The 27,952-nt window shown below is 36.9% G+C and overlaps 1 protein-coding gene across 5 annotated transcripts in view; it reads right to left on the reverse strand.

Annotated features, from left to right (window-relative positions):
• tns1b (tensin 1b) overlaps window positions 1–27,952 on the reverse strand; it is a 238,213-nt gene that overhangs the window by 57,444 nt on the left and 152,817 nt on the right. For 4 of the 5 annotated variants that reach the window (XM_082174596.1, XM_082174592.1, XM_082174593.1 and 1 more), the window contains 13 exons: window positions 26,733–26,774; window positions 18,382–18,431; window positions 13,347–13,518; window positions 13,208–13,258; window positions 12,994–13,116; window positions 10,842–10,906; window positions 10,381–10,464; window positions 5,300–5,412; window positions 4,033–4,093; window positions 3,594–3,669; window positions 1,099–1,228; window positions 859–924; window positions 628–744 (listed from right to left, as the gene is read on the reverse strand). In XM_082174596.1, coding sequence (XP_082030722.1) covers window positions 628–744; window positions 859–924; window positions 1,099–1,228; window positions 3,594–3,669; window positions 4,033–4,093; window positions 5,300–5,412; window positions 10,381–10,464; window positions 10,842–10,906; window positions 12,994–13,116; window positions 13,208–13,258; window positions 13,347–13,518; window positions 18,382–18,431; window positions 26,733–26,774 — 1,150 coding nt within the window. Of the gene's footprint in view, window positions 1–627; window positions 745–858; window positions 925–1,098; window positions 1,229–3,593; window positions 3,670–4,032; window positions 4,094–5,299; window positions 5,413–10,380; window positions 10,465–10,841; window positions 10,907–12,993; window positions 13,117–13,207; window positions 13,259–13,346; window positions 13,519–18,381; window positions 18,432–21,793; window positions 22,628–26,732; window positions 26,775–27,952 lie in introns of those variants that run through there. The other variant, XM_082174594.1, reaches the window with a different exon arrangement.

Raw genomic sequence — 27,952 nt, forward strand, 5'->3', positions numbered from 1 at the left:
TGAAGCCAGCATTATTTCAGCCTATTTTTAAAATAATTGTTTAACAGTGGAAAAAAACTACATTACCCATGATGCAGCACATCAAATTCCACCAATCAGAGACTCAAAACAAGCAAACACAAGCCAAAAGAGCTGTTTAGCTCCGCCCACTCCCATGAAGCGCTGCGAGTGACAAAGTTTGTAGCTGGTTGTATGAGGCTTTAACCAAGACTTTATTTGAATCCCTATGGAAATGGAAAATGTACTTCTAGAACCCATTCCACTGAAAAAAGGGGTGGGCACTGTTGCAATATATACTCATAAAAAAATAAAATAAAAACATTTTTATGAGTGGCTTCTTTGTGAAGTTAATGTCAATTGACAGCAATTAACACTAAAATTGTTGCAATAAATAATAATAAAAAATAATAATAACTAAATACATATATAAATAAATATTAAGTTATTAATTATAAATGATGGATGGATGGATGGAAAATATTAGACAGATGTGAAATGTGAAACTGGTATATTTGAATTTGTCTGAAGCAAAAATAGAACTGTTTTACTACCATTCTAGCTTCACTGTGGGGAAAATCTAATCATTTCCATTCATTCGTTGAAAATGAGACTACAAGTTTCACTCACCTTCCATGGAATCTTCACAGCGCTGGTTGAAGTTCTCGTAAGAATCCCAGCGAATCAGAGATTCTTGGGTATTGTAGTCTACAGAAACACTAGGCCCGTTCTCAAGGTGGTCCATTCCTATGACAGAACATCTACAGTCAGAATCTTCGGGGCTCAGCATATGCCCCTATTTACAGTATTTCTGTGATTCTTTATTAGCTGAAAATGAACGACAATAAATAGAATTCTTACCTTGGATTTTTTCTGGACCGAAAGAAAATACAAATTCCACTTTTCCATATTCAGGAAATCTGTCATCTGAAAAACAAAAAAAAACAAATAGAATGACCAAAGCAGTGTCATCAATACAGCCGATTTAATACAAATAAATAAAAAAACATGAAACCAACCAAATCTAGTCTCAGTCTCAGATGGCACAGCATAGTCAAAAGTCTGACTATTCAAGACCAAACCAAAGCAAATCCAGCATACCTTTAAATGTTTCATCAAGCTCATCTTTGCCAAAGACGATGCCCGGGTCATGAACAGCACAGGTGTGAAACTGCACTCGGAATATGACATCACGGGACGGGCTGCGGAAGCGTTTGTGATAGCACTTGAGCTGTGGAGGACATGAGAAAACACACATAACAGGTCAAACACACACAGACTGAAAACAGCAGAAGAAATCGGCGTTAGGGGAGTAATCTTAATTACAACAAAAAATTATTTTGACTTCTCCAAGTAAGAAATAAAGTAAATTATTTATAAATAATAGTTCAAATCTAATAAATTATTCAGTTATCAAACTAAATAAGTTATTAATAAATACATTATAAATAATAGTTAAAATCTAATAAATAAATACAATTATAAATTATAGTTAAAATTTAATGAATAAATAAATAATAAATGAATAAATAAATATTGTTTAATTGTATTGCAGTGTATTGTGTTTGAAGTGACTTTCATAGAAGCGTATCAACGCTTTGGAGGATTGACTGGTATTTTTGTCATGTTGTCTGAAGCATAAACAAAATTGTTTTTTACCACTTTTCTAGGTGGACTGTTTTCTTTCTGGTTTTGCAATGCCAGTGTAATTCCTGTGAGTGGAGTTTGCTTCACTTAAACTTGCAACCACGATTTATGCTTCTTTGTTCAGAAATTATTTTCTGTGGTAATCGACATGGCACAAGTTGTATTGAACTTGTATTGAACCCAGAACATTCCTTTAAGAGCATGGCAAATCATTCAAATGCAATCTTGCGTCAACACACGCACATTCTGCACAGAAAGTTCTATTCATGGGCTTGGAACAGATTGCTTGAGAGGTTTTGGATGCTGGTCGCCTCGCCTTCCCATGGTGCATCAGAGCCAGAGATGTCAGTATAGTGAAAGTATGTAAAACAACAGAGCCTCTCCAAAACCCAGACAAGGACATAAAAATGTCCTCACTGGCCACTGAGGAAACTGTATCCCTCTTTCTGTTGCCCAAAATAACTATAATTAACCTACTTAACTTAGGGCAGATGGACATAAAATGTACAGCTTTTCAGTTCGGAAAGAGTGAAACAAAACAAACACGACCAAATTGAGGAAGATGGGGGCTGGCAAAGCATGCTGCGGTTTTCCCAAACTGCAGCAGAGACTCAGTCGCACACATGGGGGGTCCGCTCCGGGAAAAAACGCATCTCAGTCATTCACAATCAGCAAAATGAAGCTTTTAAAAACAAAGCATTTATCTGAGAATACAAAAACAAATGATGTCGGCAATGCGACACTTTTACATTTTAATTTCTTCCTTAAATTTCACTCAAATTATGCTGATAATATAATCAAAAGAAATGCAAAATCAAAGTATTCTCACTTATGATCTCAGTTGCATTTGATACTCAAGGGAAGTATATATATTTTTTTCATGCTAACACCTACATTGATCTATAATATGCTTTGGCCAAAGCTCAATGCTACAGTTGTGGTTCGTGTTCGGGCGAGAGTCCTCTAGAGATCAGCTCTGATTGATTTCAGAGAGAGTGCTCCTCTATGAGCACAGCATTATGATAAAGCACTCTCGTTTTGGCTTTCTCTTCCAAAAAGCTTTCTGAGGTTAAATGCACAAAAAAAATCTATGCAGAGAAAAGTGTCTCTCATCAGGAATAAATGTCTGATGGATGGGCCTCTAGACATCCTGCTTTATTATTGGCGTGTGTGGCTCTGAGAAATGCCCATAAATGGAGGAAAAACCTGTGCCAGATTTAACCCCACAAGTCAAAAGCAAAAAAAAAAAAAAAAAAAAAAAAAAAAGGATATGAAATTACATTTTACATAGAGACAATTATAGGTCCATAAGATTTGTTTGCATTGTGGCATTAATCACACAACAATTATGAATATTTTACTAATTGTTTTACTTTTGAGTTGTTTTGTGATTCCCATTATTCTCAGTGATGATTACTGTTACATAGTAATTGGGAATTAGAAATGAACATGAACTCTATTAGTGAAAATCTAAGATTGTATTATATTATTATTTTATTATTATTATTATTGATATTTTAACAATGTTTAACAAATATAATATAATATAATATAATATAATATAATATAATATAATATAATATAATATAATATAATATAATATAATATGCCTTATAATGATGAGCCTTTGGAGGGAAAACTGCTTAATAGTCATGAAAATTATGAAAATAATGTCAGATGTTTATTTTCCCAAAATAGACTTTAATAATATAATATAATATAATATAATATAATATAATATAATATAATATAATATAATATAATATAATATAATATAATATAATATTTTTAATGTTAATATATCTTAACAGTCATGGAAATAATGTCAGATCTTTCCGACTTAAAATAAGCTTAATTTTGTTGATATAAAAAAAATAGGATTCTTTTAAATTAGGCTTGACAAATGACCAAGGCATGTTTTTAACAGGTTTTGTGCGATTCATTCTTACCAGAATGTCTCCTTTCAGGAGCAGGCCTGGTTCGATGGTGATGCAGATGCTGGTCTGACTGTCTCCATGGACGTTACTGCAAACATCAGTCAGACACACACCCGTTAACCACAAACAACCTCACATTAAAAAAAAAACACAAACATGAGCCTAAACATTAAAGTGACTAATGCATGGCTTGCAAGACATATTTCTATTTGTGTTGAATTGAAAGGGTCATCTCTACTGGTAACTACAAAGCTGTAGTCTGAGAGCATGGAGGAAGCTACAGGGGCCGAGTTCAGTGATGTATGGGAAAAGCACATGCGTGTGTGTGTGATTCAGAAGCCCCCAACCCCCAGACACAGAGGGCCGCCTGTGATTGGACGTCCTGAAGGCTGGGCTACATGCCAGGGAAGCATGAGCAATACCGTGTAGGAAAACATGGGGTGTTTCTTACTAGATCCCAGATGTGTAGACGGGCTGCATAGCCTGGTAGATCTTGAGGAAAGGGCGGCAACCTGAGAAACCATGAGAAAGAACAAAAACAAAATGTTAGCAGAGCTCTAAAAGTGGAATATCTAAAGGTCTTCGTCGTGGAGCAGAAAAGCTCTCTCTAACTCTCTCAGGCCCTGTTTATACTATATTAACATGCGTCCCAGATGATACCATCACCAGCAGAGGCAAGACTTTCAATGATGTTTATAGAATGTTTTGGGGTATTTCCACTATTATCTCCAATGTGTCTCCTGAAACTACTTGTGATCTGGTTTTGTTGAGGAGAGGGTCTGAGATATCATGACTACATATATGACTTATTAATGCTGACCTTCTGTTCTATTGCATGCTGACATCACTCAAACCGAAGACGTTCCATTTATATTGTTCTAAATGTTTTTATTGGACAATTTTTTCAAGCAATTGTTCTCAAACTTTGACAGGTGGTGGACAGCTTTAAATTAAATAACTAACACTCCTAATAATATTTTTTTACTTTATAAATAATTGATCATGTAAATTTCACTGGTGATGAAGCACTTTAAAAATTAAATAAATAAACAATAGAAAATATATTTATTTATATTCTATCTAACATGTAAATTACATACAATATATATTTTTTTGTGATGAGGAGTAAATGACAGAATGGGTGAACTATCCCTTTAAAATAATCATAGTTTGCTGTTATATATGTATATGTATATATTATATATATATATATATATATATATATATATATATATATATATATATATATATATATATATATATATATATATATATATATATATATGTAGTTCAATAATCTGTCAATTCGAATAATTTGATGTTGGTGCTTTTTGCATATATATATATATATATATATATATATTTTTTATCAGCGGACCACTTAGAAAACTTTACGGTCCATCATTTTGAGAACGCCATACATAACTGTCTGGAGAGGATGGATTTGATTATACTACAAATATGATGTGGTCACATGTTTCTCTGACTACGCCCCGACTGTGGTTTCAGTGATCAGATTCCGGACCCCGTCTACAGCTGTATTTAGCGCTGACCTCTTGTGATCGGATCACCCGAGATGTGTGTAATAGAGCAGCATGTTGTCAGTCTGACAGGAAGGTGTCAAAAACAGCAGGACTGGAGACGGACCCCAGAAACCTGCCTTCAACACCTCCGGGAGTCACTGACAGATGGCCCACAGCCAGAGCGTTTGGGCTCACCTCCTTTGGACTCGAAGTTTGGGATCCCGTGCATGATCACGTGGTGCAGAAACAGGGGCTTGTTGTTGATCTTGATGTGACCGGAGAGCAGACCGCTGAAGTACTGCACATACCTAGAGCAAAACACAAGATTATCAGAAATAAACAAAACTAGGGAACAACAGACAACTGGGGAGGACTAAGATATGAACAAGTGTGTGCTAGAGATGTCAAAACTACTGGTTCTTCTATGACAAGCCATTAAAAAAAAAAAATACATCCTTTACAATAATTACAGTAATCAGAAAGATGAAGAATCAAAAAGAGCAGAATGATGGCAGCCTAAAAGTGCCATGTTTGAGTTCATCACTTTTGTATTTTTTGTAATATACAGTGCACAAAATATTAAAATGTTTTATATATAAAACTTACATATATTAAACTTACATAAAAATATATAGTAATACTTAAGTTAGTTGATTAAGGCATTTGCATTAATGCATGACCTAACAATACTTTTGCAACATTTATGAATCTTGGTTAACGTTAATTTCTACATACACTGAATAATAAAATAAAAAAAGTATTTTAAAGTAAAATTACCATTAGTTAAATGTTAACAAATTAAACCGTATTTATTTTACTATATACAGTATATGTTTACAAAAAAAAGAAAGAAATATGTCTAGAAAAATAAGAATAATTAATATTTACTGAATATTTTGTAAATTTGCCATTTTAAAATAAAGGACCTATTGGACATCATGCAAATTTTTGCTGTGGTATTAAACTTTTATCGAGAATCATAAAATTTCAATGGCATTGCTATCTGCAACTGAATTTATCGTGACAACCATCCGTTTAAGAAACACAGATGCACCTGTTGTATAATCTTGCTGAGTGTGTGAAAGTCTCGGGTTTCAAGCAAAAGACATATTCATGTGAGTGTGTATTACATAACATACTATCTAAACACTGTTGACAACACCATTTAGGGTCATAAGACGGATTCATCTGCAGTTGAGGAGCGCTTTGCTGTGTTTCCGAACCCTTAGCACAGATGTTAGGCTTTATAAACAGGAAAAAGCATTTTTCTTCTTGAACGTTGAGGTTGTGTCTCTGGAGAGGGACAGTGACCAGTGTTTCTGCATCTCCCTGGCAGATCGCCCGAGGCCTGGTTTCCCATGAACATTCAGTTGTTCCAGGGCCCCTCTATTCCAGAAATCACAAGCTTCTTCTTTCGTCCTGGAGCAAGCTCTTACCATGACTCTGCTTTTCCATTTTCCATGAAGGGAGCACAAGTATGTGCCCCAATGAAATCTAGTTTTAATGAAGCCTGAAGTGCCAGTGCTTCCATATACAGATGGAATGCTTGATTCTGTAAAAGCAGCACATCCAGGGCCAAGTGTTCCCTTATGAGGCATAAATGGGTGTGTGTAGAGGCATGTGCTCCAGCACAAAGTGCATGTACACGTTTATCAGCGCAACTGTAAATTGGGGTCCAAAAATCATTGAAACTACAAGTGGAAAAACATTATTTTCTGTAATATAAAATTTTTGTTGCAAAATATATAATCACCATTGCAATCTGAGTGAAAGGCTGGAAAGCAATGGAGCTGACATGACCAAAACCTATAATTCATGTTCTCCAGCATAATTTTGAGATGTTCCAGAGAACAGCAAGAACATCTGTTCACGTCACATGATCAATACCCCTCATTTTACTTATTTAAATGAGACCTATTATGCCCTTTTTCAAAGTCTTGATTTTGTTTTTGGGGTCTACTAGAATAGGTTTTCATCATTCATAATTTTTCACATATTTTACATTGTTGCAGCACCTCTCTTCTTAGTCTTTCAGTAACACTCTGTTTAGTTTCCTCTGTTTATCCACTCCTTTCGTAAAGTGCAATGTGATTGGTCGGCTGGCCCAGTGTGTTGTGATTGGTTAACTGCTTCAAGCTTGCTTGGTAAAATGTCACGCCCCTTACCGTAACCATGAGTTTCAAAACACTACTAATGCAACTCAACCTGGCGTCGCCCCCTTTCTTTTTGCGTATGCCTTTGGCAGGAATGAGGAATATTGTGACGTATTCCTGGAAGAAAACAATCGAGGTGTTTCAGTGTTTACTGATATAGAGAATAACTCCCTTTGGAGTGACTTTGCAGAGCTTCATGCTCAAACAGCAACATTACACACTAAAGAAAGTTGAAAATTAAAAAAACGCATAATAGGAGCCCTTTCATTAATGACCTAGAAACAATGAGGTATCTGAAATATAGATTTTCATGCAAGTCATAACTATTCTTGTGTATAAATTAGTGGTGGGCCGTTATCGGCGTTAACGTGCTGCGTTAACGCGAGACTCTTATCGCGCGATAAAAAAAATATCGCCGTTAATCTATTCTCCAAGTTGGGTTGGGAGATGGCTCTATACTACACAAGCTATGATGACGCAATCTACCCGCGGCCGCGAGGTAAACCCGGCTGTAACGCATATTCGTCGTCATCTTAAGTAAACACGGCTGAAAGTGAAAGCTGGTGAAAAAGATCGGTGCAACATCCATTATTTGGACTTGGTTCGGGTTTAAGCCATCAGACGAGCAGCAGCAAACTATATACAGAGTGTGTGGGGTAACAGTTCGGTAAGTTAACACACGACTAATCCGTTCTACCACCTCAAATTCAAAACGAAACATGATATCACTGAATACCAGCGCGCGCGTATTATTCCCATTCCAATATATCTTAGTGGTGTAGCACATAATCTCAATTTTAAGAATCGTTGTTGTGTTTCTTTTTAACTGAAAAGACATCATTTAGACAATATTTTAATTTTAAATTTGGGGTTTCATAAGCTCCAAGCCATAATAAACATTAGACCTTACTTAAGTCTCTGCAGCTAGTGTACTTACATTTTATTTATCTGCAAAATTATGTTGTATACTTACAGTTTTGCACAATATATGTTCTCAAAACTACATACACCCTTTAAAAAAAAATACATTTAGCAGTTGTTTAGCATGGGTCTGTGTAATCTGTTCTGAAATGGTTTTATTATAATATACTGTATATCGTTATTGCAAGAGGCTGCAATGTATATCACAATATAGATTTTAGGCCATATCGCCCATCCCTAATTGATAGCCTATAGTAGTTGATAATAACATAGGCCTACCTAATGTTGCCTACGGACGGTAACAGTACAGTAGTAACCTTTTACAGTCTATGAGTATAACAGCTTTCTCAAGCAGTTTGTGATGCATTTTGGAAACAGGAGATGAGCCCCTGGTCTAATGCGCCACCTGGCTTGAGAAACCCGTTCTCAAAGACTTACTTTTATAGTCATTATTTGGGTAGCACACATATTCTGAATGCCTTCGGCAGAATTCAAATGAGCCATTTTAATCTAGATTAATCTAGATTAATTTCTAGATTAATCTAGATTAAAAAAATTAATCTATGCCCACCTCTAGTATAAATGTTTAAAAATAATAAAACAACCAAGTTTAGTCTTGATTTTTTGGGCTCCACTGTACATTTAAAGCTAAGTAGCAGAACTGGCAACCACTTCTGTTTAATTATAACGCAGGAAATAATAACCCAAAGGGCCGACATCCCAAACATGGCTTTCCACTGTCTCTTCAGAATATATTTGCAAAATAATCATATACACTGCAAAAAATGCTTTTCTTACTTAGTATGTTTGTCTGGTTTCCAGTCCAGATATCAAAAAATTTGTAAAGCAAGATGCATTTACTAGATAAGTAAAATTAGATAAGATATTATGTCTTGTTTTCTGGGGGAAGTTTTTGCTTAAAACAAGCAAACTTATCTGTTCATGGGGTAAGAAATTTTTTTTTTCTTGTTTCAAACAGAAACAAGATTATTTTTCTTACCCAGTGGACAGATAATTTTGCTTGTTTTAAGCTAAAACTCACTTAATTTTGATTTATTTCCCCAGAAAACAACACCTAATATCTTATGGCATTTTACTACTTTAGTAAATGCATCTTGATTTAAGAATTTTTTTTTGATATTTGGACTGGAAACAAGACAAAAATACTAAGTAAGAAAAGCTTCTTTTTTTTTTTTTGCAGTGTAGGAATTCACACACACAAATCTTCCACAGCTGGTATGTGATTATGATGATTTAAGCATTTAAGAAATGAGGATGCATTTGGTGTACATATGCATACAAACACACCATTCAAAAGTTTGGGGTGAGTTAGATTGTATAAAGTTATTAAAATAAGTCTCTTCTGCTCACCCAGGCTGCATTTATTTGATCAAAAATACAGTAAAACAGCAATATTTTGAAACATTATTACAACTTAAAACAATTGTTTTCCTATTTTAATATGTCATTTATATCTGTGGTGCAAAGCTGAATTTTCAGCATCATTACTCCAGTCTTCAGTGTCACATGATCCTTCAGAAATCATTCTAATATGCTGATTTGCTGCTCAAGAAACATTTCTCATTATTATTATCAATGTTGAAAACATTTATGCAGCTTAATTTTGTGGAAATTGTGATAGTTTTTCAGGATTCTTAAATACAGCATTTTAATCTGTATTTTAAATCTTTACTGTCACTTTCGATCAAACTGCGCCCTTGTAAAAGTATTCATTTCTTTAAAAACGAAATCTTGCTGACCCCAAACTTTTGAATGGTAGCATATTTTTTCACTATTAGCAATCACAGTGAATTGGATTGCAACTGCAGCAATAGTTTGAGCACATCTGATCTGAGACCTGGTTGTAGTGAGAGATATGTCATTTGCTTATACAGAATGATAGTGGCGGTAATGGGGCAATATCAGATATGATCCTCAGAAAGAGATTACGTAATTTTATTTTTTTTCCTTCTCATTTTAAGGACACACCACACTGCCATATGGTATGGTTAGGTAAACAACACATTACCCAACTTAACCTAACAAAACTCCACAAACATCGTTTGCATGATTGGGGCACCGTTATCTGGAGGTGAAGATCATAAATTTGAACAATGGCTGAAACTGAATGCTCACAATGAGGGTCAAACTCATAAAGCACAAAGATAAGAGGTCAGATGGGGAAAACAATGCACAACTGACCTTCTCTGGGAGGGCTGACCCACAGGAAGCACTTTATCTTCATAAAACCTCTTCATGGCAAACCTGTCCAGAGCCTGGTCCGCACTGCAGAGGCACAGGAAACACGTTTGGGGAAATTTCTCCAACACATATTCTTAATGAGCATCTTTGTGTAGTTTTCCAGTAAACGTATCTAAATCTGCTTCTTGAATTTACTGGAAGCTTTCTGTTCATAAAAATAGCACTTTTTGCATTAGAGATGAATTTGATCAGCACTTAATTTGAGTCTTGAGACAAATCCTCCTTTGTAAAGTGATGCGTTTTGCCAGTTGTTTTTCCCGCCGCCCCCCCCCGCTCATGTGTTACCTAACCTAACGTGTGGCCAGTCTTGTGATGTGGGATTAAGGTCTTTCCATAATAAGTGTTCAGAGGAGCATCTTTAACTCAATAAACACAGACAGTACGAAGTCTGCATGTCTTACCTCGCCGATATGTTGCTGTAATGCATGTACGCAGCCACAACCACCCCTGTTCGACCTCGGTTTCCCTGCATGAAGAGAAGCAGAGGGGATTATCAAATAATGCAGTACATTATTTCATGTCTACATCATATACTGTACATCTAAATATTTAGAATATTTAACACACGTTTTTTTTTTTTTTTTTTTTTTTTTTGATGGAAGTCATATTAGTTTGTTTATATTTAATTATAGTGAAATTCTAACATGGAAATACTGTCAAGAAAACAGGCGCACTCACACACACACAATTACTAAAATGAAAATGGAAAATATGAAAAATTAAAATGTATTCAAAACACTAATAAATACAAAAGGTACATCAGAGCAGCATGAATGACCCAAAAAAACCATGACAGCAAAGTCCATGACAGAAATACAACAAAGTATTTCATCTATGGTTTGAGTCATTCTGAACACAGTTGTGCTCTTTCTGAATGAGTGCACATTTCCACCATCAAGCCATCACCTTGTCTTTCCACTGTTACGAAGAACAACACAGGTTGCCATAACAATACAATGTTTATGGTTTCTTGTTAAAAAGGCAGCATATTTGTGTTTATGACATTTCTGGCCCTTTATAAATCCAGATCACAACCTCTCTAGGCAGTGTTCCACTTCTTAGGCCACTGAGAAAGCTCTCATGAGGCGCTTTATGGATAGTAAGGGGTAAGATGCACTTTGAGGGTGTGGAAAGAGTCGGGTGTATTTGAAATCAAGTGTAAATACAGTGAAATGGATTTCTGAACGTGTGCACTAGACCATTTCAGGATAGACCTGCGACTCACTGAGAACCAGTGGTGTAGAAGATAACCCACAAACTCCACAAGAGGCTGGTTTCTGACGTTTATACTCACAGACAGAATCCCTTTCATTAGAGAGGCATTTAACAATACCGCTATCCTCAAAAACAACATTTTACAATCTAACTTCAAAACGCATTGTCATCATTCTAATGTTTATAAGTGGTAACCAGCAATGTGACTTAACCAAATCAGAGGGTGATGAAAGAGTAAATTCAAATGAATTGTTTAAGAAAACAGATTAGCTTGAACCTCAAGACTGGGTCAGGCAAAGGCTTTCAAAACAATGGCGAAGTACTAACTTTACAAGTAAATTCAGTCATGTTTTCTCATGTAAAGACTTTGCAATTGCTTCATAAATCTCACTGTTCAGACCACCATAACCTTTGGGCGCACACCACCCCAGGTTTATTAGGAGTAGCATGAGAACGCCATCTACTGACAAAGCACTATGGGTACTATTTACAGTAACTATAGGCCTACTGTGCAGAGAGAAAACTACTATGCAAACATCAGTTTCAAAACCTATTGAGCTTCCTTGCTGGCTATTGAAGGAGCATCAAAACTCTCATGATACCTTGTGAGACTCAAATCACAATAGATATCAATAACAAGTAAGCATTAAGCTAAGCTAACAAAACAATACTTTAATATGCATTAAAACATGTAACAAACAGTAATACACATTTCATTTTTTCTTTTCAAATCAGTATTAAATGATAGACACACACACACACACACACACACACCCATACACTGTCCGGCCAAAAAAAAAAAATATATATATATATATTCCAAATCGCTGTTTGGATTTAAATAGACAAATGCTTTAGAGTCTATGATTGGACCATTATTGCTGTGATTAGGCCATTATATTTCAAGCCTGTTATATGTTTGGCAACAGTTCTTCTAACCCTAATTGATCGGTTCTCTTGCATTGTCAATACAAGATCTTGAATAAAAAAATGTATGCACCTCTTGATGGAAATAACATCACAACATTTATTTCCATTAAGAGGTGCATCAATTTTTGATCAAGATCTTGTATTGACAATGCAAGCAACTTTTTATTTTTTTGACCGGGCAGTGTATACGTAATCATTAGATTACTAGATTTACAATTACATCAATAACTGCAATTCTTTTGCATTGGTAAACACCTTGAATAGATTTTGTTACAGTGCATTATGGGCATTGCCTGTTGCATATATCTTTGGAAGAGCCTTCAAATCATTAGTGCATTTATAATGCCTTCAAATCCAGCTCACTGTGTTTTTTTAATTACATGCTGAGAGCAACAACTAAAACAGTACCTTATTGTGTAAGACCACCACATTGTGACTGTCAGCATTCATCCAAGTGTCCATGGCTTTGCAGATGCTGCAGATCTTATCCAGAGCTGGAGCGTGATGGTCCGGCCAGCCAAAATCCAACACCTCGCGCAAACAAACACACAACAGCATAAGTAAGACCAAAAGGAACCAACATCTCTACATTAGATAACATAAAACAGTAAACTCTACTTACTTTGGGATTCAGCTTGGAGATATCATATCGCTTTTCACTGAGGTTAAAGAGCTGTAAAAATAATATAAATAATAATGTCTAAAGTGGACTAATCGAAATAAAGTGTAACCCTCAAGGCTATTGAGTTTTGATGTCTCACCAAGTAGTTGTCACCATGTTTAGAGCGTAGCATGGTGGCCACCTCCTTTATGTTAGCGCTGTAGCTCGGTTCTTCTACATTACTGGGGAAGGTCACAGAAATGATGCGTTCTGTAATGTAGACCAGGTCCACCTCATAGTTTTCCTCCATGGCCTGGATCAAACTCAAACTCCTGCAAAAATTAGAAGACCAGATAACGGTAAGAGAACATTAGCAATAACAATGCATGTCTACAGCAAATCATTTGCTTTTTTCGGTGCGCAACAAAGGCAATTCACAACATTCACTAAAGCACAGTCTTGTGTCTCACAGGCATCATGAAATCACCATGTTTTTTCAGAAGAATGCCTCACCTCAAACATGTCAGCGCTGAACAGTCTATTAAACACATATCTGATGTTCAGTATGGTTTGAATAAAATATAGTGGGGAAAGATTGATCGCAGAGATAAACAAACGAGATATGAAAATATCCTGCATTCCGTGTGTGCAGCAGGGCAGACAAAAGAAAACAATTTGGTCACTGGTGAGGCGTAGGTCTGCCAAGGATGTAACCACAATCAGACCCCCATCTCTGACCTCACTCTCTCCTCAGGTCTGGATTTCAAGGCAATCAGAGAGAAGTACAGCAGGAAGACGGCCATCTTTAAATCCAGTGCTCCGTTCCAAAACCTACTGTAGTAAGCTTCCTAAGTAGGCAGCATTTTGGTGTGCTCCCAAACTGAAAATTCTCTTTTTGGAGAATCCCAGAATGCATTGTGACTAGCTTAAAAAAAATTGGTTAAAAATATGAAAAAAATATTGGGTTCTATATCATAGAGAATGAATCACACACACACATACACACATGCACACACACGCACACACATACACACACACAATTGAATGCAATATTTTTTCATACATTGAGCATGTCAAAATGCATTCTGGTATATGCAGTACAGTGGCTTACGAAAGTATTCAAACCCCTTAATTTTTTCACATATTGTTATGTGGCTGCCTTATGTTAAATTAATTTAAATTAATTCACATCAATCTGCTAGCCTGACTACGTCAGACTTCGTACTTCCGCTCAATTTCAGTTCGCTTCAGTACTCAGTCTGAGATAGCGACCTGTCTATCAGTTTTCCTCCGGCCTGAAAACAGCCGGCCAATCAACGAACAGAGGGCGGGCTGAGAGCCGTGACGTAGACGCTGATTGTACCGTGGATGCGTAGATTTACTTCACATAATCTGCAAAAGTCGTTCACAGCCATGTTCACTCCGGTATTTTGCTCGATGGTTTTGTTTTCGCATCATACATGTGTTTACAGTGGAAGTTAGATGCGGCTGAGCCAGCGCATACACGTCATAACCAAACGTTATGTGATTGGCTTACGGGTAACCAATGATTTTAAACTTCAGACACTTTTCAATTATGCCATGCCAGACTTTGTCTACGAAGCAAAGCGAAGTGTAAATGAGCTACAGCGTAAATAAGCCACTCTTGCATTGTCTTAGCTACAGTATGTGCTTAGGGTCATTGTCCTGTTGCCCAGTCCAAGTTTCTGAATGCTCTGGACCAGGTTTCATTAAAGGAACACTCCACCGTTTTTTGAAATAGGGCTTATTCACCTTCTTTCCTACATTTAGATAGGTGGGCAAATGCATTTTTGTCTCAGTGCATGCATTGTTTTAGTTTGACAGGGTTGGCGCTAGCTTAGCTTAGCATAATGAATGGAATCCTTTGTTGCCAGCTAGCATGTCCTGAGTAAAAGTGATATACAATATAAAAAAAACCCCACCTAATTACTTCTTGTGGCCTGCGTATTCACAACAAGTACAAATAGCGATGCAGATTAACACAAGGCGATTTCCTATGCAGATTTTGACTTGGGACTATATTAGGGGGAAGCACAGGCGAAGCACTGCTACTTGGGCGCAGAGATATCACGCCCAAGTAGCAGTGCTTCGCCTGTGCTTCCCCCTAATATAGTCCTTAATATATAAGTCAATATCTGCCTAGGAAATCGCCTAGTGTTAATCTGCATCGCTATTTGTACTTGTTGTGAATACGCAGGCCACAATAAGTAATTAGGTAGGGTTTTTTTTTTTTTTATATCACTTTTATTCAGGACATGCTAGCTGGCAACAAAGGATTCCATTCATTATGCTGAGCTAAGCTCACGCCGACCCTGTCAAACTAAAACAATGCATGCACTAAGACAAAAATGCATTTGCCCACCTATCTAAATGTGGGAAAGAAGGTGAATAAGCCCTATTTCAAAAAACGGTGGTGTTCCTTTAAGGATATCTCTATATATTACTGCATTGAGCAAGTTCAACAGTCCCTGCCGCAAAAAAAAAAAAAAAAAAAACGCTGATGCACACCACCACACTTTACTGTTGGGATGGACATGATGCTTGTAAATGAGGTTCATCAGACCAGATAATCTTGTTTTGCACAGTCTGAAAGAGTCCTTTAGATACATTTTTGCAAATTCCAAGTGGGTTTTCATGTTTTCAACTGAGGAGAGGTTTGAGTCTGGCCATTCTGCCATAAAGCCCAGATCGCTGGAGTGCTGCAGTGATGTTTGCCCTTATTTTAGTTTCTCTCATCACCATTTATAACCATGGAGCTCAACCAGAGTGACCATCAGCTTCTTGATCACCACTCTAACCAAGGCCCTTCTCAAACGATTGCTCAGTTCAGCTCTAGGAAGAGTCCTGGTTGTTCCAATCTTCTTTTATTAAGGATTATGGAGGCTACATGCTTCTGTGAACCTTCAATACAGCAGATTTTTTTGTAGTCTTCCCCAGATCTGTGTCTCGACACAATCCTGTCTCTGAGCTCTATGGACAGTTCCTCTGACCTCATGGCTTGGTTTTTGCTCTGATATGCATTTTTAGCTGTTAGACCTTTTATAGAGAGGTGAATTGAATATCTCTTCAGTTGAATTTGCCACAGTTTAACTCCAATCGAAGTGAAATTGGAATTCTCCCAAGCTAAGAATTCAAGTGTCCCAGAAAAGGGTATGAATACTTATGCAATATAATTTATTCTTCTTTTTTTATATATATACATTTGCAATGTAATCACAAATCTGTTTTTTGCCTTGTCATCATGGGGTATGTGTAGATTAGTGTATATTGTAGATTAATTTGAAGGAGAAAAAAAAAGTAATTTAAACCAGTTTAACATAAGGCAGCAACATAACAAAATGTGAAAAAAAACTGAAGGGGTCATAAAATGAATAAATGGGTTTTATGTATGGTCATTTTCATTCTTATAGTTAGTTTTTCACAATTCATTTAAAAAAAATGCTATCAAAGTTCTATTGAAATCAAGCATGAGTTTGCTTCCTGTGTGCTTTAGTGATGTAGGAAGCAGACAGTAAGACAGCTCACTATTGAGCATGCAAAACTTTAGTAGATTACGGTTAGTGTTTGAACTCAGGCTGTGTAGCTTTTGGAAAGATACCTGTTGGTGAGGCCCATTTTTTGCCCTTGTTTAGCAACGAAGCTATGCATAAGGAAAATCTGGATTTCGTCATGTTTTCTGGGCATTGCAGCTACAGTAAATCATGTAAATCTCTCTACGGCTGATTTTAATCGAAAAGCGATTCGCATTCAGTGCATTTCAGAGAAACAAATGTAAATAACACATGATTGTGAATGGTACAAGACATATAAACATTGTACTTGCGCCATACTGTCTGGCAAAACACACACAACATTGCACATCTCTCAAGAGATCTCTCTGGATGATCTCAATGTGTGGAAAATACAAGGCGTAACAATTTCTGAACAATCCTTTAATGTTAAGGATTCCCCCCTTTTCACACAATCCTTTTGAAAGCCCATAAGGTTTGTGCACTCATTCACTTTTAAACAATCTACTAACCATAATCCATCTTAACCAGGTTCTAAATGCAGTGAAACAGTGCTTAAAAAAAGGCTTTTGTTTGAACTATTTGTTTTGTGGAATTGAAAACAAAAGTTTAAGCACATTTTCAACTTAGAATGGAATAAGTTCTTCATCAAGTGATGATCAAATGAGGGAAAAAGAGCTGATTCATGTGCCTGGATCTCAAATGCCTTTCATATATTCTACGGGCATGTTTGTACTGTTAACTGTTTTGCAGTTAAATGGCAGCTAAAATAACACAGATAGTGCATGCAAATAAAACAGTCTTATCAGCGGGTGCAATTCATTCTCCAAAATAAGTTAAACTACAGTACCACACAAACTCCATCTACCATTGAAAAATACCTTGCCGTAAAAACAAAACAGGAATGCTCTTTTTGGCAGAACCAAAGGGTTCTCAAAGGGTCTCGTTTTAAGGTTGTGCCCAAATGGACAGTTTCCCAAAACAAGAGACAAATAAAATAGCTGCCCATGTAAATAAAGAGTAAAAATTCCCCTTGGTAGCTGAAATGGGAGCTATTTGTAGTGATGTATTTCACAAAGCATCTTCTCACAGCCTGGCATGAACACACCCAACAGCTGAGAGACATAAGACCATCGGAATGGATCTGAGATCAACTCAAGTGTTATATAATTGGAGACTAATCTTTCATTTGTTTTGAATAATCTTATCTTTTGGTTTGCATCCTAGAGTGCTTTCTAGAGTGTTTTTGTTTATAAGATAGCCAATTCTGTTGAATATATTAAACAAAATTCTGATAGAAATGAATGCGTATAACTATGATAACAGGGATTTGTTTTTTCCATGGGTGGGCAGTGTCTCCTTTGCTACCAGTATCTATAGCAAGCGATCACTCAAGATAAAAGTGCCATTATTAATCTAATATATGTGGGAGAGAAGCCCTTTTAGGACATCATAACTTATCCCCGGAGATTGTGTAGATGTTTTAAAACTTGTTTATTCTTTGCACTCATAAACTGCTATAAAGAATGTGAGACTGATCCAAGCAGAGTCAGATGTCAAACGGAGCTGGATTGAGGAATGCTTCATCCCTTGTGATTTCACTAAAGCAGCACACATGAGATATTGACTAAACTGATTTCTGATGAAGACAAAGACATCTCTCACCTGGATGGCCTGTGTCGAGACTCCATGCTCTTGGAGGATTTGGTTGAGCCCTAAAAGAAAAGAAAATTAGTTAGTTAGAATTAAAAAAAAATCTAGATGAGGAAAGCAAGTGCCTGAACTAGATCCACGATTCCTGTAGGAAACATCAGACCGAATTTTTTTATTTTTTTTTAAACCATTTGCTGTTTTCTGTTGGTTATGTATGAACACACAACACAACACACACACTATATTTATGCAGCGTGAAAATGCAAATATGCTTAAATAGATGCAAGACGAGACCGTGCATGAAAATATTTGCTGTCAGTTTTGATTTCTAATTTTTTTTTCAATGTAGGCCTAAGTTAATAGATTTAAAAAAAAAACTTTAATCTTACATTTCGTACAAATATAAAGTTTACAAATCTAAAAATGTTAAGATGGCTGATATAATGATAAGGTGTACTAAATGAAGTTTATGCCATTTTTGCTCAAAAATCTAGTAAAAAAAATACTATACATAAACAAAGCTATTGGTAGAGTTTGGAATCAACACAACACACAGAGAACATTCTGTTCAGCTTATGCAGATAATCTCGAAATGACCAAATAATGTCCAATTATTCAGCCTGGCCGATACAGCGGACTAATAATGATCTCACAAATACGACAGTTTCCAGATGTTTTTAGCCCATTTCCTGTTTAAAAATGACCGTAAACCAGTTATCCAAATGAGAGGTTACTCTTCATCTCCCGACCTTAGGCTGTTCTGCTGATTACACCAATGAAAAGGCCATTTGTTTGGACAGTTTCTTTTTGTTAGTCCATATGCAAAACTGTGTTAATACAGGTTGAAGAGAGCTTATGTGAGCGTGTGGTCTGTCCCTAACATTGAACATGTCATCTCAGCTGTATATACTGTAAAGGCAATGACAGCCTGTGAGGTAAGGTGAGGTGAGGGAACGAAATTATATGGATTTCACACCGGAGACATTGAAAGGTGAAGTGTGTAATTTCTGCACTATTTTTTGCAATTTGGTTTGGTGCTGGGTAGAGGGACAAAAATACACGCTTCACCTTTAATATCACATCTAGATACAAAGAAAAGTTAAAGTGTTAATGGTCTCACTCTGAATCTTACAAAAGTAAGAGAAGCCTCGTTTGAGAAGATGCGTGGTTAATGCTCACCGTCTAAATGACTAGTGTATGACTGACATGCTAAAAAGGAACAATGCGTACTAAGAAAACCCATAATCCAACGTATAATTATACACAGTGCTGGGGCCTTTTCTAGAAACTGTATAGACTGTGTATGCAGTTTCCCATATGTAGCAGTCTTAGAATAGTACAGAATAACTTAAGGAAGTGAAATGATGGGAAATTTTCAAGTTCAAATGTCTTCAAAAAGATAACATTTTACTGAGGTTTGAATCTGGTTTAACTGGGACATTGCTTAATGAGTGATGCCATATGTAGTGCATAACTAGAATTGTTGTTACTATAATATTTACTATAGAAATTGTCAGGATTATATTGTCTAACAAAACCCATTTGCTATTCCATTTGGTTAACAAAATATGGTTTTCAAAAAGTCCCACCCCAAATTCAATGTCAATGTGACAAGACAACCCTCCCTCCATCCATCCAAAAAAAAAAAAAAAAAAAAAACTCCAATGAAACACATAAAAAAAAAAAAAAAAAAAAAAAAAAAAAAACACACACACATCACCTGATTCCCATGCCTTTTCCAGGTCTGGAAATCAAAACATTGACTGTGGGAACCCTGTATATTGTAATTAATTAATTCTCTTAAATAAAGACCTAAAAATGAAAATTATGTCATTATTTACTCACCCTCATGCCTTTAAAACCTATTTGACTTTTTGTTTCTTCTGTGGGACACAAAAAAAGAAGATGTTTTTAAGAAGGTGTCTATGTTTTTGTTCATACAATGAAAGACAATGGGGTCTAAAATAACAGTGACTTCCTATTGACTTTCATTGTGCAAAAACGGTTTAAACATTCTTCAAAATATCTTCTTTCCACAGAAGTAAGAAAGTCATGATGACATGATGGTGAGTAAATGATGACAGACTTTTTATTTTTGGGTGAACTATCACTTTAAGTGCCTATTTACACTGTGTGTGTGTGTGTGTGTGTCTGTCTGTGTGTGTGTGTGTGTGTGTGTGTGTGTGTGTGTGTATATATATATTATATATATATATATATATATATATATATATATATATATATATATACATACACACACACACACACACACACACACAGTGTAAATAGGCACTTAAAGTGATAGTTCACCCAAAAATAAAAAGTCTTAAAGTAAAAAACTTTAAGTGCCTATTTACACTGTGTGTGTGTGTGTGTGTATATATATGTATATATGTATATATATATATATATATATATATATATATATATATATATATATATATATATATATATATATTTCGTTGTTATTTTTCGCAGTCTTTCTACTTCAAAATTTCACGTTTAACTCAATGTGTAATTAATTAAATAAATTATTTGTAACTCAGTGACAGTTTTTTCAAAGCAAATCCTACACCTTTTTTCTAGGTGTAGGAGGATTCATTAAGTAAAATGTTCCCACACAGCATTAGTTTCCTAAATAATCCTCTTTTCCAAGAATCCAAAAAAAATCTACTACAATATTGTTTTCACATATAGTACTTAGAGACCAAACAAGCTTCAAATGATCAGACTGTAAAAGACCATTAACACATTTTGTAGTATAACACACTTTTGTGTGTATAGATTACTGGGCCAGGCCATTACGAACGCTCATAAAGCGCAAAAAAAACACAAATAAGCCATACTAAAAGAGATTGCCAAAGTCGCTCACTTATAGCCCGAGCAAGACATTACGACACACTCGAGTAAAACACCCTTGGCATTGCAAACCCCCTCTCTCCATCCACAGGGTCCACCTTCCATCTCTCGCCACACCGTGCCCGGCTCCAAAAACATTCCCTTAATCAGCCGATAATTGCGACCCCCAGAAGGATGGCCAAGAAAGGGTGGGTGGGGGGTTGGACGGGGTCTCAGCCAGGCTTGATCAAAACCAGCTGGAAACGCTGCTTTCGAGCGGGCCCGACAAATGAACAATCAGAGAGCTCAGGGAAGAAAGCGAGGGATAGCTTTGAGGAAATAGTTGCCACTGCACAAAGACCTACACTCTTAAAAATAAAGGCTTTTGATTGGCATGAAGAACCTTAAACATCCATGGAACCTTTCCATGGCACAAAAGGTTCTTTAAAGTGGAAAAGTTATTTTAAGAACTGTTCACTGAAAACCCCAAATGGTTCTTCTATTGCATCGCTGTGGGAGCTCCCTTTTCGGAACATTTCATTTTTAAAGCGTACAATCAAAGTCAGGCGGAAACCTGAAGGCCTACCTTAAACAGGTAACCCGTACTCCACCTCCACGCATCACGCAAGGAGGACAAGCGCCTCCGTAGGGAGCCGCTGGGATTCATGGTCGGGAAGTAACGCTTCCCTTCTACTTGCATTCCCCTTTTCCCGAAGCGCGCCCCACGTTCCTGGCTCTATTTTGGTTCTGCGCTGTGCCGAAGATGCCACATGCCTGGCGTCAAACTCAAGCGGACCGCAGCTTTCTTCCTTCTCCCACTTGCAGAGTTACTCTTTCCCTTGTTTTGTTCCCTCCCGCCTCCCTCTCCGGCCCCTCCTTGTTCCTCGGCACCTCTCCCCTCCCTCTTTCCCATGCTGTGCGTGTGCGCGCTGCTGCCACCCGCGTTTGTTTGGATCTTCCGTCTAGCCTTTGCTCTCTCTCTGGGTCACACACTCAGCAGCTGACTGGAGGAGATGATCACTCTGACTTCACAACTTCAACAATTCACAGTTGTGTCACCTCCAGGAAACCATGGCCCATCACCTCGCTTTCTCTAGAATATAAATGTAGTATATAAAGAATATAAAGAGGTCAAATCGTACTTTTTTTTTTTTTTTTGCTTCTACATAGTTTTCATCCCTGAGGTCCACTTAGGATGCTAAAAATAACTGTAATTTTTAGTCATGATTCATTTTCCATCCTCTCGCTGACCCTGAAGCATGCTGTGTTATTTTGCAGCCATGTCTTTAAGACTTCTATGTCAACTTTCACTTTGTATGTGAAATGGACCTTTTTCACAGAGTGTGATGATGCATTCCCACAGTTATTAACATTGCAAATCTAGCCAAGTATTTTATATTTTCATTTTTTATTGATGACTCATCCTGCACCAATGGGCAATCAATCAAATGCTCCAAAGAATGAGAATGTCCCTCCCCAATATCACCTGACAGCGGGTAAAAGCAGCAGATAGCAAATCAGCAAAATAAAGCTTCCAGCATAACTGTGACAAGCCCTTTCATATGTCCTGCTGTCACTTCCTGTTTCAATAGGAAATACATTAACACAGTAAAGAAACAGGCCAAAACTGAAATATAAAAATTAAAGCTAATTCAAAATATTAATAAACAGTAAAATAGTATTTATAGAATATTAAATTAACCCAAATGATTAGTTACGTTAAAAATAAACATTACAAATAGGATTTGATGAACTTTAAACATTTTACTTTTGCAAGTTCTAGTGTTTATAAATAATAGCATCTACACTTCCTCCATATTACCGCGCTGTGGCTTTATGGACCACATTTCTGAATACTAAATAGGTGTTGTTGACGTGTAAATGTGGGCGGCTGTACGCTACCGTCTTCATCGGTTTGACGTAAGAAGATCAGAAACCATCTTTGCGGTTTAGTCTTCAATAAATGCTCTTTTTACAATATGGAGGACATTTTGAGTTCTGAAAGTTACAGTGTGTTTTCATAGTACAATGAAGCCTTTATATCAAAAGTTTAGAAAAAAAATATGATTCCTCATAATACGACTCATCCAAATCAGAGCCAGAAAGAATAATATGCAAATCCAATGACTATAGTCAAGCCAATTTCAAAATATATCTATCTCAATCACTGCTTCAGCAGGAGAATTATGGTCTAAATGAGAGAAAAACAGACAAGCACGTTATTGAGCTCTCCTTGAAAAAACAAGCTCTTGAACTAAAAAGATGACACAGGAAGTCATATGACAATATGACTTTGAGATTCAAAGGGTTTGTTATTGAGAATCAAAGACATCAGCATAACCACAACTAACTGACCATGAGAGACCCTTGAGGTGAGGGTGGTGCACGTTTCCCATGATGCTTCAAGAATGAGTAATATGCCTGACACAGCTGCAAACATACACTGCTCCAAACATCAAGAGACCTATATTCTGGATTATTCACAGAAACGCACAATGCCAAGAATAATGCAGCATGATAAATGACAAGCTCAACGTATTTTAATTCACAGCAATATACAGCTTTTTGGCATCAGGGCACTAAAGCTGAAGAAGCCTGGAGGAATCAGTTTGAATTTAAATTAAGGCCTGTCTTTCGGCATCGGCCGGCCCAGTTTTTGTGGTGTGTTCCGCACTGTTGGCACTAGCTGGACAATGTCGGCCATATTTTGGACGATTGAGGATGATGAATCGGCAGATCGAAAACTGATTGGCTGTTCAGCTTAGTGAATGAGTCATTGCACGGTAATAAAAGCAAAAGTGATGAAAGCGAGCGAAAATGTCAAGACTGCACAGACAGAAGGCCATTTTAATTTGATATTTTACCTGAGCATTCTAATGCACAAATACTTTCATAACAATATTAGCTGCCTGGAATGAGGAAAGTGATCAGAATGGTAAGCAAGCGCTGCTTTGTTTATGGTTTGCATATATGCAGTCCTACTTTCGGTTTCCCTTTTTGAATGATGAATATAGTCTAATGATAGAATGTAACGTTTTGGCCGAGACACAGCCGACGAGAGTTGACAACACAATCAGCTTTCATTGCCGCTAGTTCTTTTACGTCGGCTTGTTGTGTCATTAGAACCCTAGCATATCATTTTTAAAGGGTTAGTTCAGCAAAAAAATATATAATTCTGTCATTAATTGATCACCCTCATGTCTTCCCAAATCCGCAAGATCTTACGAACACAAGTGAAGATTTTTTGGTGAAATCTGAGAGCTTTCTGTCCCTCCATTGACAGCATCGCAACTACTACTTTGACGCTTTAAAAATTTCATAAAGAGATCGTAAAACTAATCCACATGAATTGAGCGATTTAGTCCAAATTTTCTGAAGAGGCTCAATCGCTTTATGTGATGAACAGATTTAATTTAGGCTTTTATTCACATTAACATTCATCAACTCACACATTAGTTGTGGTAAATGGAAGCTCTAGCATGTTTGCTTGACGTGTAAGAACCAATGAGGTTCATTCTCGTGTTACGCATCACGTCTGAGCTTCAGCAAGAACCAATGAGGTTTATTCTCGTGTTACGCATCACGTTTGAGCTTCAGCAAGAACCAATGAGGTTCATTCTCATGTTACGCATCAGATCTGAGCTTCAGCAAGAACCACTGAGGTTCATTCTCGTGTTACGCATCACGTTTGAGCTTCAGCAAGAACCAATGAGGTTCATTCTCGTGTTACGCATCACGTCTGAGCTTCAGCAAGAACAAATGAGGTTCATTCTCATGTTACGCATCACATCTGAGCTTCAGCAAGAACCAATGAGGTTAATTCTCGTGTTACGCATCACGTCTGAGCTTCAGCAAGAACCAATGAGGTTCATTCTCGTGTTACGCATCACGTTTGAGCTTCAGCAAGAACCAATGAGGTTCATTCTCGTGTTACGCATCACGTTTGAGCTTCAGCAAGAACCAATGAGGTTCATTCTCGTGTTACGCATCACATCTGAGCTTCAGCAAGAACCAATGAGGTTCATTCTCGTGTTACGCATCACGTCTGAGCTTCAGCAAGAACCAATGAGGTTAATTCTCGTGTTACGCATCACATCTGAGCTTCAGCAAGAACCAGTGGCATTCGATAATAATTCATATAACAATTCCATATCATAATAATTCTTCATTTTAAATCATATGAAGAATGAATTAATTGTGGTATTACATGTTTATAATTTAATAATGAATAATAATTGAACAGTAATTTTTTCATAATTATTAAGAGTTTTTCTTTGCTTGGTCGAGGTGTTAAAAAAAATAGCCATTTTTGCAATTCACATGAAATAATGATTTAAAAAAAATAAGTCATAAGCTTCTACCAACTGGCTGTGGAATGAACGAAAACATGGCAGTCATTTCACTCTGGGTAACACAGACTTTTGGACTACTGGGTGATGAGGTTTAAAACACCCCACCCACTTTCAGATTGTTCTTACACCCCTGGTTACACGTAGGGCTTTGCTTTTTTCGCCATTTCCTTTGGCTACCCTCCAGCTCAATATTGTATCAATAAAACGATCTAATGATGTTTCAGGGGGATTATAAGAGTCTGTTGCTCTGTCCCTAAATCTCTGAGCATACTCATGCTCATATGGACGGCTCCAAACGAAAGTCTGAATTTTATTTGGATCAAGGCAGTTAGTCATCCACAGCTGCGTCTGGAGTGAGTGTTCTTCACCCAGGCATGAGGGGGATGAGGAACGGGGTGGACGGAGGGGCTTCTGAGAGGGGGGCTGGGGCACAAGTGAACACACATGCTTGAGATACAACTCAGATCTCTTCCTCTGCTAATCAGTTAAAGGGACAGTCACCCAAAAATGAACATCTTGTCATTATTTACTCATCTCGTTCCAAACATGTATGATGTTAAAAGCAACATGAAATAACAGATGTGGTCACTTTGAACTGCTGTTGTATGGGAAGATAGCTGAAATACATTTTGCGTTGTGTTATTTTGGAATAAATAGTATCATACAAGTTTGTTTTTTTTTGGAGGGGGGGGGGGGGGGGGGGGGTGTACTGTCCCTCTAAAGCATATTCATTGGGCAGTCATTATAGTCCCAGCGAGGCTGTGTTTAGCTAATCCAACCAATAATTTGAGCTTCAGCACTCCGTGAGGTTTAGACTGGAGAAGTTTAGACTACAGAAGCTGCATAGCAACAGTGTTAGCTAAAGACCTAAATATTTATACCTTAAAGCCGTTATTTCTGAAGCTGTCAGTAATGACTTTACACCGTGTTCAAACTGACCCAACAAACGGCAACACTTCAAACATTCTACATTTGGCTGTTGTACTTAGAATGTTGGAAACACCACCATCATGTTCACACTGACCCAACACGCTTGTCAATGTTCACTTTAAAGAAAGTGAGTGAAAAGGAAAAAGTGTGTGGATGAAGGCAGTGTGAACTACAAAATATGCCATTGGCCATACTGATGTTAAGAAAACATGTCAACATTCAAACATGGCTTGAAATACTCACTGTTGTCTCTATAAGTTTCAGCGGGAGGTCATTGCTGGGTGCCTGAGGTAAAGAAAACAGAAGAAAGAAAGCAGTTAAGACACTGACAAGTATAAACAACTGGAAAGACTTCAGGAAATCCACAAATTCTCCAGATTCAGAATAAAGAGTGAATATTCTTTTTTCTATATGCACTAATGATGCATAGTAATAAACAGCAAGATTTTGATCTACCTAGTTCCCTACATATATTTTACAGAAACATGTTAACGCATTCAAATCAACTCACTAATGATTCAAATAATCTTAAGAGCCAAAAAAAGTGCAATAAAAATCCCTGTAATTCTATCAATTTTATTTCAATGCAATTCAACTAATCATAACTCAATGTACAATCAAAAAAAAAAAATTGCATATGTGCTACCAACGCCATTGGTTCAATTCCCAGGGAATGCATTAACTGATATATTGATAAAATCATCTTGGCCAAATGCATAAATGTAAATGCAATGTGTACACTATTTGGTAAGGTAATTCTGTCATACACAGATCAAACAACGAGTAAAAGAGAAGACATGGGATGGGTCCAGTGTGTAGGTGCATCACTAAACAGCTTGGGTAAATATTTAGACAAGAGCACATAGCTCCAGCGTCACTGTGAACGAGGGGGGAATCTGCCCAGTGGCCGAGAAGGACCATATACAGAAGTTTAGCGCAGGATCTGCAGCACAGTTTATTCACCCGTCAACCCTGAGCCAGAGAAAGGTAATTATTTATGAGGACTCTGGCCCCCAGGAATCCATGATGTCATTCATGGGCCAGCTTGAGTCTGGCTAGCCTCAGAATACCCATGTAAGTCTGAGATGGCACAAGAACACAAGAAATCACCATGTAGAGATGGCAAGACATGGATAAGATAGTGCTGAGATCGCTATGTGCTGCTTTACTTTTCCAGTAACAGCAACTCTGTGGTTCTTTAAACTACCACTGAACTCGAGGGCACGGTTGAATAAGTCGGGAGATGTAATGGGTATAAAAGATGTGACCAGCATCCAAATCATTCAAAACCTAAAGAAAACCTTAAAAAGGTGACTTAAAAGGAAAAGTTTGTCGATGAAGCCTTGCTTGATGCACTTTGAGACAAATACTATATTATTTTGTTTATATATATATATATATATATATAAAATAAACTAATATAATATTTTTTTCAATATATGAACGAATATAATGAATTGATT

This window comes from Leuciscus leuciscus (genome assembly GCF_965113295.1).
Source record: "Leuciscus leuciscus genome assembly, chromosome: 7".
In the NCBI taxonomy this organism is placed as follows: Eukaryota; Metazoa; Chordata; class Actinopteri; order Cypriniformes; family Leuciscidae; genus Leuciscus; species Leuciscus leuciscus.